The sequence below is a fragment of the Scylla paramamosain genome, unplaced genomic scaffold, assembly GCF_035594125.1.
Source record: "Scylla paramamosain isolate STU-SP2022 unplaced genomic scaffold, ASM3559412v1 Contig1, whole genome shotgun sequence".
Classification (NCBI taxonomy): Eukaryota; Metazoa; Arthropoda; class Malacostraca; order Decapoda; family Portunidae; genus Scylla; species Scylla paramamosain.
In genome coordinates this window covers 682501-695000 of record NW_026973666.1, presented here as the reverse complement: position 1 = coordinate 695000, position 12500 = coordinate 682501, and the positions used below count along the sequence as shown (strand labels likewise).

Below are 12500 nucleotides of genomic sequence, written 5' to 3'. Positions count from 1 at the left end.
GAATTTATACCTCTGCTTTCATGCCTAACCTAACCTAACCTAGCCTAACCTAACCTAGCCTAACCTAACCTAACCTAACCTAGCCTAACCTAACCTAACCTAACCTAACCTAGCCTAACCTAACCTAACCTAACCTAACCTAGCCTAACCTAACCTAGCCTAACCTAACCTAACCTAACCTAACCTAGCCTAACCTAACCTAACCTAACCTAACCTAGCCTAACCTAACCTAACCTAACCTATCCTAACCTAACCTAACCTAACCTAACCTAACCTAACCTAGCCTAACCTAACCTAACCTAACCTAACCTAACCTATCCTAACCTAACCTAACCTAGCCTAACCTAACCTAACCTAACCTAACCTAGCCTAACCTAATCTAACCTAACCTGGCCTAGCCTAACCTAACTTAACCTAGCCTAACCTAACCTAACCTAACCTAACCTAACCTAACTTAACCTAACCTAACCTAACCTAACCCAACCTAACCTAACCCAACCTAACCTAACCTAACCTAACACGACCTAACACGACCTAATCTAATTTAAACCAATCTAACGTAATCTAATTTAACCCAAACTAGCACGACCTAACCTAACCTAAGCCAGCCGAACAACTAAATCGAAACCAAACCTAACCTAACCTAAGCAAACCTAACTTAATCAAATCCTAACCTAACCTAACCTAACCTAACTTCAACTAACCTAACTTAAACTAACCTAACGTAAGCTAACACGACCTAACTAACTTAACAGAACCCTAACCTAACTTAAACTAACCTAACCTAACTGAAACTAACCTAACAACAATGATCCCCTCTCTCTCTCTCTCTCTCTCTCTCTCTCTCTCTCTCTCTCTCTCTCTCTCTCTCTCTCTCTCTCTCTATCTATCTATCTATCTATCTATCTATCTATCTATCTATCTCTATCTCTCTTTCTCTCTGAAAATCGAATCAGTAACGAGAGAGAGAGAGAGAGAGAGAGAGAGAGAGAGAGAGAGAGAGAGAGAGAGAGAGAGAGAGAGAGAGAGAATAACACACAAACTAACATACACAACATATTCACATCATTTCCAAGTAAATCGATCGAATAATCAATTTCTCTCTCTCTCTCTCTCTCTCTCTCTCTCTCTCTCTCTCTCTCTCTCTCTCTCTCTCTCTCTCTCTCTCTCTCTCTGCTTACGTCAGGCAGGACACACACTGTAAACAATGTAAAAAACAGAACCAAATGTTTGATTCGGGAAATCTAAAAAAGACACTGTTATTCTCTCTCTCTCTCTCTCTCTCTCTCTCTCTCTCTCTCTCTCTCTCTCTCTCTCTCTCTCTCTCTCTCTCTCTCTCTCTCTCTCTCTCCTTTCATCCTCTAATTTTTTTTTCCTTCCCTCCCCCTTCTTCTCTTCTTTTCCTTTTTCTTTTTTACTTTCTTCCCTTCCTTCCTCCTCCTTATCTTCCTCTTCTCTTCCTCCTCTCCCTCTTATAAAACATTCTCTCTCTCTCTCTCTCTCTCTCTCTCTCTCTCTCTCTCTCTCTCTCTCTCTCTCTCTCTCTCTCTCTCTCTCTCTCTCTCTCTCTCTCTCTCTCTCAAGTCCCCTTCCTTCTGTTCTTCCCCTCCCTTCCTCTTCCTCTTCCCTCCACTTTCTATCTATTCCTTCCACTCGTCTTCCTCCTCCCTCTCTTCCTCTTCCCCCTACCCCTCTTCCTCCTCCTCCTTCTCTTCCTTTGTTTTCCTTCCCCTCTCTCACAGAAAACGGGAGATTACTTTTACGACACTGTTCTCTCTCTCTCTCTCTCTCTCTCTCTCTCTCTCTCTCTCTCTCTCTCTCTCTCTCTCTCTCTCTCTCTCTCTCTCTCTCTCTGGCTGATTATCTCTGTTTCATAGTTTATATTTTTCCTGGGTGTGTGTGTGAGAGAGAGAGAGAGAGAGAGAGAGAGAGAGAGAGAGAGAGAGAGAGAGAGAGAGAGAGAGAGAGAGAGAGAGAGAGAGAGAGAGAGAGAGAATGGAAGTTGAAATTGCTATAGAAAAGTTAGGACAAAAGGAAAGAAGAAGGAGGAGGAGGAGGAGGAGGAGGAGGAGGAGGAAGAGGAGGAGGAGGAGAAGAAGAAAAAGATGATGATGATGATGATAATAAATGAAATAGCATGGTTTGAAATAGATGAAATAGCAAGTTTGTGAACTGTGTGTGTGTGTGTGTGTGTGTGTGTGTGTGTGTGTGTGTGTGTGTGTGTGTGTGTGTGTGTGTGTGTGTGTGTGTGTAGTTAATAGACACAGGTGTGAGTGCTGATGCAAATGAGAATAATATCTAACTACTTATCACACACACACACACACACACACACACACACACACACACACACACACACACAACTCACAGTGTACGCATGTCGCTGGTCTCGTGGTGGTGGTGGTGGTGGTGGGGGGTCGGCGCGCTGCCCCCGCCACCCCCACCCACGCCGCCCCCGCCGGATGGAGTCTTGCCCACGCCCGCGGAGGAGGAGGAGGAGGATGCAGGCGGCGGCGCGGTGGAAGTGGGCGTGGGCGGCTCCTTGAGGGGCGGAGGGTGGGGGTGTGGGTGGTGTGGGGGCGGGTGTGGGTGGACTGGCGGGCGTGGTGTGGGCGCCATCTGGAGCGGGAGGTGCGCGGCGGCCACGGCAGTGGGCGTGGGCGGCGGAGGCGCCTCCTGCAGCGGCAGGTGGATGTGGTGTGCGTGCGGGTGTGCGTGCGGGTCCTGCAGCGGGTGGTGGTGGTGGTGGTGGTGGGCGGCGTGGGCGTGCAGAGGCGCGGCGGTGAAGGAGGCGATGGGCGTGAGAGGAGGGAAGAGAGAGGTGAGGAGCTGGTGAGCGTGGGCGTGCGGTTCACCCACTGTGCAGGCGGCCATCATGGGGCGAGGCGCGGGCGCGGCGTGGGCGTGGGTGTGGCGTGGGCGGAGTCCCGGGTTCACGGCCAGGAGCAGGTGACCGTGGGCGGGCCTCTCTCGCCTTTGGGAAGTCGTGGTGATGGGCGGGAGGGCAGGGCGCGGGCGTGGCGCGGGGGGCGTGCTGAGGCCGCCCCTCACGCCCGTGTTGGCAGGCGCCGCGGGGGCACGTGGCGGAGACAGGCGAACAGACAGACAGACAGACAGACAGACAGACAGAGAGATGGACAGATGGACAGACAGTTGAATACCCCTTAGAGTCAACAACAACAACAACAACAACAACAACAGCAACAACAACAACAACAACAACAACAATATCAACAATAGCAACAGCAACAACAACAGTAACAACGAGATGAGCTGCAACAGTAACAAGTAGTAGTAGTAGTAGTAGTAGTAGTAGTAGTAGTAGTAGTAGTAGTAGTAATAGTAGTAGTAGTAGTAGTAGTAGTAGAAAGACGAGCAATAACGAACAAGAGAGAGATACAAGAACCTTTCTCAGTAACAACAAGAACAGGAGCAGCAACAACAACAACAATAACAACAACAGCAGAAGCAGCAACAGTAGTAGTAGTAGTAGTAGTAGTAGTAGTAGTAGTAGTAGTAGTAGTAGTAACAACCAGCAAATAACAGACAGGTGAAGTAAGACAGGTGAGGACAGGTAGAATCACATCAGAGCCGGGCACAGCCAACACCAGGCCAGTCAACACCTTATTCTGGGCAGCACCACCACTTAAACTCTCACTTAAATCCTCAAACTTTCACTTAAATCACCAGACTCTCACTTAAATCTTCACTTAAACCCTGAAATTCTCTCTGAAAATCCCACTTAAATTTTCACTCTCACCTAAACCCCACTTAAAACTCACTCTTCCTACTTAGACGACCACTTCAGACGTCTCCCAAGCCAATAGAATTAACTGTACTAATAGTATTCACTTAACACTTACAAATTACTTAAGAACACCACGTATCACAAACAAACATTTATCATTTTTTTTTAGTCTTACGTCCAAAAATGTTAGAAATTAATAAACTTCTTAATTGCTCAAAAATTCTAAAACTTTGGCTGTTTTTAGCACCAAAGAAGAACAAACAACAACAAATGAAACAGGAGAGAGAGAGAGAGAGAGAGAGAGAGAGAGAGAGAGAGAGAGAGAGAGAGAGAAAAGGGAACTCGACGGAGAAGAAGAGAAAAAGTTGAAAAAAACACAGATCCTCTTCTTGTTTACTGTTCCTTTCTTCTTATTCTTCCTCTTCCTCTTTTGTCTCTTCTATTTTTTTCTTTATCTTTTCTTTTTTCTTTTTTTTTCTTTTTTTTTTTGCTCTTGTTAAATTACGTTTTGCTTCTTGTCAGTTTGTCGCCAGCCCTCTTGGTCGCACAGAAAACGGAATGAGGCGGAAGAAAACGGGAATCGGAGGGTACACTTGTATATATCACAGCTTGAGTGGAGATAAATCTATTTTCTCTCTTTCACTATCTCCCTTTCTCACTTCTTAAGGGGGAAAAATTTTCTTCATTCGAGCTTGAAACACACTTTTTTCTTTCTTTCCTCACTCTCTCTCTCTCTCTCTCTCTCTCTCTCTCTCTCTCTCTCTCTCTCTCTCTCTCTCTCTCTCTCTCTCTCTCTCTCTCTCGCTCGCTCGCTCGCTCTCGCTCTCTCGCTCTCTTTCTTTCTCTCTCTCTCCCTCTCACACTCTTGAATAAATCTCTCCGTTTTCTATAGATGTATATTTACACAGAAAACGGGATCCTTATTGCTTGATGGTGATGATGGTGATGATGATGATTAGAGGTGAATGTTTGTTTATGTTAGTTTGTTTTTTTTTTCAAAGTTTATTCATTAATTTTTAAACACACAACGGACGGTCAATTCTCACTTTTTTTCCTTTGCTTTTGTTTTTGTTTTTGTTTTTGTTTTTGGTCCTCGCTCGGAAATTTGTCCTTTGTCTGTTTGTCTGTTTGTTTGTTCACGTGTCTACCACAAGCAGGGGAGTGGTGGTGGTAGTGGTAGAGGGGGAATTTGGGGGGGTTACGATCACAGTTAGTTGCGCACCAGCCTGCAAGAGAATTAGAAGGAGGAGGAGGAGGAGGAGGAGGAGGAGGAGGAGGAGGAGGAGGGAGAACAATATTTCCTCATTATATCTTTTTATCCTTATTTTTCTTCTTTTTCTCTTAGTCACACGCAAAAATACGATAAAGACATAAATACGATAAATAAATAAATAAACAAATAAATTATGAGAAAACACCTTTTTTTTCTTTTCCATTACCATCACGGAATCTTTAATATTTAGTAGTAGTAGTAGTAGTAGTAGTAATTGTTGTTGTTGTTGTTGTTGTTGTGTGGATTGCAGAAAGTAGTAGTAGTAGTAGTAGTAGTAGTAGTAGTAGTAGTAGTAGTAGTAGTAGTTGTTGTTATTATAGCAGCAGCAGTAGTAGTAGTAGTAGTAGTAGTAGTAGTAGTAGTAATAGTAGTAGTAGTAGTGGTAGGTGTTTTTGTTGTTGTTGTCGTTGTTGTTGTTGTTGTTGTTGTTGTTGTAGCGTGAGTGGTGCTGGTGTGGATTACAAAAAGTAGTAGTAGTAGTAGTAGTAGTAGTAGTAGTAGTAGTAGTAGTAGTAGTAGTAGTAGTAATAGTAGTAGCCGTCGTATAGTGACTGGCGCAGCACGTTTACCACTCCACAATCTTGCATCACACACTCAGCATTCACGCGGCAGTTACATCGTTCCATCACACTTCATAAATATTTAGAGGCGGTGCTTACCACGCCATTGAAGACGTTACAAGATTATAAAAACCTCAGTGAATGAACCACCACTGTCGTGAAGCCCCTGCGAGTCTGACCTTTATTCTGAAATACTTCTGCATGCACCTCATCTACTTTCAAAGGCTCTAGTTGAAGTGACACGGGTTTTTAAGGGTGCTTTCACGGTTCTAGTGACAGATTAACATTTCTACATTATTGACAGGAGAAATGATAAGTGACACGGGTTTTTAAGGGTGTTTTTACGGTTCTTGTGACAGATTAACAAGACTTCTACATTATCACAGGAGAAACAATAAGTGACACGGGTTTTTAAGGGTGTTTTTACGGTTCTTTTGACAGATTAACAAGACTTCTACATTATCACAGGAGAAACAATAAGTGACACGGGTTTTTAAGGGTGTTTTTACGGTTCTTGTGACAGATTAACAAGACTTCTACATTATCAACAGGAGAAACAATAAGTGACATGGGTTTTTAAAGATGTTTTTACGGTTCTAGTGACAGATTAACGATATTTCTACATCATTAACATAAGAAACAATAAGAGACACAGGGATTTTTCCTCTTTTTTTCTGTTCTACTGATAGATTAACAAGATTTATACATCATTAACTTGAGAAACACTCTTAAGAAAGAATATGTGTCACGGGTTTTTAAAGGCATTTTTACGGTTCTAGTGACAAATTAATGACATTTCTGCATTATTAACAGGAGAAACACTCTTGAGAACTCGGTTAATCATCTTTGTGGCCTTGGAAGATAATCGTGGTGAGAGAGAGAGAGAGAGAGAGAGAGAGAGAGAGAGAGAGAGAGAGAGAGAGAGAGAGAGAGAGAGAGGAAAACACTAAGGCACACCGCTTACCAGGAAAGTTGGGGTCACATACGCCCGCATTCAGAAACACTTTGCTCTCACCCCACGACCATTTTCCAAGGCACAGAGATGGTTAGCTGAGTTCTCAAGAGTGTTTTTGCTGTTAATAATGTACAAATACTTTTAGTCTGTCACTGGGACCGTAAAAATATCCTTAGAAACCCGCGTCACATTCTTTCTCCTGTTGATAATGTAGAAATCTTGTTAATATGTCACTAGAGTCGTAAAATCAGCTTTAAAAATCCATATCACATATCGCTTCTGCTGTTAATGATGTAGAAATGTCATTAATCTTGAACCGTAAAAACACCTTTTAAAAACCCGTGTCACTTATTGTTTCTCTTGTTAATCATGTCTTGTTAATCTGTTAAAAATCCGCGGCATTTGAACTAGAGGCTTTTGAATGTAGTGGAGGTGCTGCCAGAAGTGTTTCAGAATGCGGTGCTTACGAGAGGAAAAAACATCAGCCCACAGCCCTTACCATGAAAATGAAGACTATGTAACAGACAAACTGCTGAGACGATACCACCGGAAAAATAAGAATTCTGGTAAGAGATAAAAAAAAAAATTAATAATAATAATAATAATAATAATAATAATAATAATAATAATAATAATAATAATAATAATAATAATAATACGAAAAAAATGACGAAGAGAAGAGAGAAGAAAAATATACGTGACAAATAACAAAACAATAACTCAAGAAAAAATAAATAAGAATTCTGGTAAGAGATAAGAAAAAAATAAATAAATAAATAAATAAATAAAAAATAATAATAATAATACGAAAAAAAAATGACGAAGAGAAAAGAGAAAAAAATATACACAGCACCACAGGAAGTAAAACAACAATACAAAGAGTGACAAATAGAAAAAAATAAAAAAAATCAACGCTTTCCCTACAACATGCAACAATTTAAACACCAAACATAATGTATGAAATGTTTATAAGCGTCTGCAAGAAAGAAAGGAGGAATAAAAGAACAGGGTTTTTTTTTCGAAATTCTAGCCAGTGCAGTGTTTGGTGGTGGCTGCGGAACAAAAATAAATGTCTCAGCGTGCTTAGTGGTTCAGGAAATATACGCCGAACACCAGTGAAACAGTTGACACGTTCAGGAGGATGACAGAACAAAACATGAGCCCAGTAGCTATGCCAGGACAACAGTAGCTACGCCAGGACAACAGTAGCTACGCCAGGACAACAGTAGCTACGCCAGGACAACAGTAGCTACGCCAGGACAACAGTAGCTACGCCAGGACAACAGTAGCTACGCCAGGACAACAGTAGCTACGCCAGGACAACAGTAGCTACGCCAGGACAATGAACACAACATCAGCAAGCCACATGTGCTTCCGACATCGCACCAAGGTAAACAACATTACAAAAATTCTGGCAGATGACAAACTATTACGAAAAAATGAGAGAGAGAGAGAGAGAGAGAGAGAGAGAGAGAGAGAGAGAGAGAGAGAGAGAGAGAGAGAGAGAGAGAGAGAGAGAACATCAGTGGAAGTAAAGCAAAAATCACACAAATTCTGGCAGATAAGATGAAAAGCTATTAAGAAAAAATGGAGAGAATGAGAAAAAAAATAACAATAACATCAGTCATACAAATTATGTCAGATAAAAGATAAAAGACGATGAGAAAAGAAAAAAACGCAGAAAGTTAAAAAATAAATCAAATAAAAAAGTAAAAAAAAAACAATACACCATAGAAAGCAAAAAAAAAAAAAAAAAAATGATTAAGAGTAAAAAAAAAAAACTGCAAAGCAAAGATTCCAGCAAATGAGAGGAAACAAAATAAAAGTTTCACGGAAAGTAGTTATTATTTTTTTCCCAGTTCACAACGCACAGTAAAAATAAGTAAATTAATAAATTAATTAATTAATCAATTAATTAACCAAATAAATATAAATAAAAACAAAGACCACCGTATCGGCACCCCGGGTACTGTGACAATAACACCACAACGAAAGTAATGGAACAATACAAACAGAAGGGAATATATATATATATATATATATATATATATATATATATATATATATATATATATATATATATATATATATATATATATATATATATATATATATATATATATCCCTTCTCTTTGTATTGTTCCATTACTTTCGTTTATATATATATATATATATATATATATATATATATATATATATATATATATATATATATATATATATATATATATATATATATATATATATATATATAAACACGATGAGAGAGAATAAAAAAACCGAACGTGCCAAAAATAAATAAACAAATGAATGAGGAGCACATGAGCAAGACACGTTTTGACAATATCACAGGAAGTAGGAAAAATGACAATGCAAATATTCTGACAAACAAAAGAAATATTTTTGTAAAACGTTTGGGAAGAGGAGAGAGAGAACACTACACCAACCCAACAGAAAGCTACTCTTTGACAATAGTATTGCAGAAAATAAATAAAGCAACAAAAGGACTGACATAACTGAAAATAAATTAAAAGCAGCATGAAACGGAAAGAAAGAAAAAACAAAACACACATTTACTTAACGTACCAGAAAAATAAAGGTCACACCGAGAGCCTACTCCTTCATAATAACATCGCAGAAACTAAAACAACAACAAACACTCTGGCAAGTAAGAGAGAGAGAGAGAGAGAGAGAGAGAGAGAGAGAGAGAGAGAGAGAGAGAGAGAGAGAGAGAGAGAGAGAGAGAGAGAGAGAGAGAGAGAGAGAGAGAGGGCAAAACAACTCGACGTGCCAGCAAAGTAAAGACAATATCAGGAAGCTTTGTGACAATAACATTGCAAGAACTAAAGAAAAAATACAAACATTTAGGTATATAAGAGAAAAAGGAAATAGCTAATTGTGGAAGAGGAAAAGGACAAACTATTAATTCAGCGCTTATCAAGAAAATGAAGACAACATCAGCAACAGCACTGCAGGAACTAAAACAACACAAACATTCTGACCAATAAAAAAGAAAAAAGAAAAATGTAAAACTCTAGAAGAAAAGAGAAAGCATAAATAATTAACTCACAGCTCTTGTCAAGAAAATGAAGACAACATTAGCACCAACATGCCAGGAAGTAAGACAACAAGAGCAAAACAAAGATTCTACCAAATAATATAAACTAAAAGAGATTCACAGCCAATAAGACACAGACAACAAGACAACAAGACACAGACAACAAGACAACAAGACAACAAGACACAGACAACAAGACACTGACAACAAGACAACAAGACAACAAGACACAGACAACAAGACAACAAGACAACAAGACAACAAGACAACAAGACACAGACAACAAGACAACAAGACAACAAGACACAGACAACAAGACACAGACAACAAGACAACGAGACAACAAGACACAGACAACAAGACAACAAGACAACAAGACAACAAGACACAGACAACAAGACACAGACAACAAGACAACAAGACAACAAGACAACAAGACACAGACAACAAGACAACAAGACAACAAGACACAGACAACAAGACACAGACAACAAAACACAGACAACAAGACAACAAGACACAGACAACAAGACACAGACAACAAGACACAGACAACAAGACACAGACAACAAGACAACAAGACAACAAGACACAGACAACAAGACAACAAGACAACAAGACACAGACAACAAGACAACAAGACAACAAGACAACAAGACACAGACAACAAGACAACAAGACAACAAGACACAGACAACAAGACACAGACAACAAGACACAGACAACAAGACACAGACAACAAGACAACAAGACACAGACAACAAGACACAGACAACAAGACACAGACAACAAGACACAGACAACAAGACACAGACAACAAGACACAGACAACAAGACACAGACAACAAGACAACAAGACAACAAGACAACAAGACACAGACAACAAGACAACAAGACAACAAGACAACAAGACACAGACAACAAGACACAGACAACAAGACACAGACAACAAGACAACAAGACAACAAGACAACAAGACACAGACAACAAGACAACAAGACAACAAGACAACAAGACACAGACAACAAGACAACAAGACAACAAGACACAGACAACAAGACACAGACAACAAAACACAGACAACAAGACAACAAGACACAGACAACAAGACACAGACAACAAGACACAGACAACAAGACAACAAGACACAGACAACAAGACACAGACAACAAGACACAGACAACAAGACAACAAGACAACAAGACAACAAGACAACAAGACACAGACAACAAGACAACAAGACAACAAGACAACAAGACACAGACAACAAGACAACAAGACAACAAGACAACAAGACAACAAGACAACAAGACACAGACAACAAGACACAGACAACAAGACAACAAGACAACAAGACAACAAGACACAGACAACAAGACACAGACAACAAGACACAGACAACAAGACACAGACAACAAGACACAGACAACAAGACAACAAGACAACAAGACACAGACAACAAGACAACAAGACAACAAGACACAGACAACAAGACAACAAGACACAGACAACAAGACAACAAGACAACAAGACAACAAGACACAGACAACAAGACACAGACAACAAGACACAGACAACAAGACAACAAGACAACAAGACAACAAGACACAGACAACAAGACACAGACAACAAGACACAGACAACAAGACAACAAGACAACAAGACACAGACAACAAGACAACAAGACAACAAGACACAGACAACAAGACACAGACAACAAGACAACAAGACAACAAGACACAGACAACAAGACAACAAGACAACAAGACAACAAGACACAGACAACAAGACAACAAGACAACAAGACAACAAGACAACAAGACACAGACAACAAGACAACAAGACAACAAGACACAGACAACAAGACACAGACAACAAGACAACAAGACAACAAGACAACAAGACACAGACAACAAGACACAGACAACAAGACAACAAGACACAGACAACAAGACAACAAGACAACAAGACACAGACAACAAGACAACAAGACAACAAGACAACAAGACAACAAGACACAGACAACAAGACAACAAGACAACAAGACAACAAGACACAGACAACAAGACAACAAGACAACAAGACAATAAGACACAGACAACAAGACAACAAGACACAGACAACAAGACAACAAGACAACAAGACAACAAGACAACAAGACACAGACAACAAGACAACAAGACAACAAGACAATAAGACACAGACAACAAGACAACAAGACAACAAGACAACAAGACAACAAGACACAGACAACAAGACACAGACAACAAGACACAGACAACAAGACAACAAGACAACAAGACAACAAGACAACAAGACACAGACAACAAGACAACAAGACAACAAGACAATAAGACACAGACAACAAGACAACAAGACACCAAGACAACAGGACACAGACAGCAAGACAACAAGACAGACAACAAGACAGCAAGACAACAAGGCCTTGAAGAGCCACACTCAGACGCTCCAAACAGCAAGGGTGCGCGGCGTCACCAGGGCCACACTTCAGATCATCAACTCCCCTCACAGTTCCCTGCCTACTTAACGTTCGCCTCTGTATTGGTGATCAGTGTAATAATTATCGGTGAAACAATAAAGCCGCTGAACCGTGACAAGACAGCGAGGACGGCATGGCGAACGTTTTTCTTTTTTTTTTTTTTTTTTTATGTAACAGGAGATTCTGGCCAAGAGCAACAAAAATATAGGAAAAAGAGGCCCAATGAGGCGCCAGTCCCCAAGCAGAGGTTAAATGTGATTATCAAAACTGAAAGATAAGTGTCTTGAAACCTTGCTGAAAGAGTTCAAGTCACAGGAAGGAAGAAATACAGAAGCAGGCAGGGAGTTCAGCAGTTTGCCAGAAAAGGGATGAACGACTAAGAATACTGATTAACTCTTGCATTAGA

The 12500-nt window shown here is 40.4% G+C and overlaps 1 protein-coding gene across 1 annotated transcript in view; it reads right to left on the bottom strand.

Moving 5' to 3' along the window:
- LOC135095690 (uncharacterized) overlaps positions 1 to 12500 on the bottom strand; it is a 110384-nt gene that overhangs the window by 91803 nt on the left and 6081 nt on the right. The window contains exon 2 of the mRNA XM_063996703.1: positions 2369 to 4974. Within this exon, the coding sequence (XP_063852773.1) occupies positions 2369 to 2877 (509 nt within the window). The 5' untranslated portion in view covers positions 2878 to 4974. The remainder of the gene's footprint in view (positions 1 to 2368; positions 4975 to 12500) is intronic.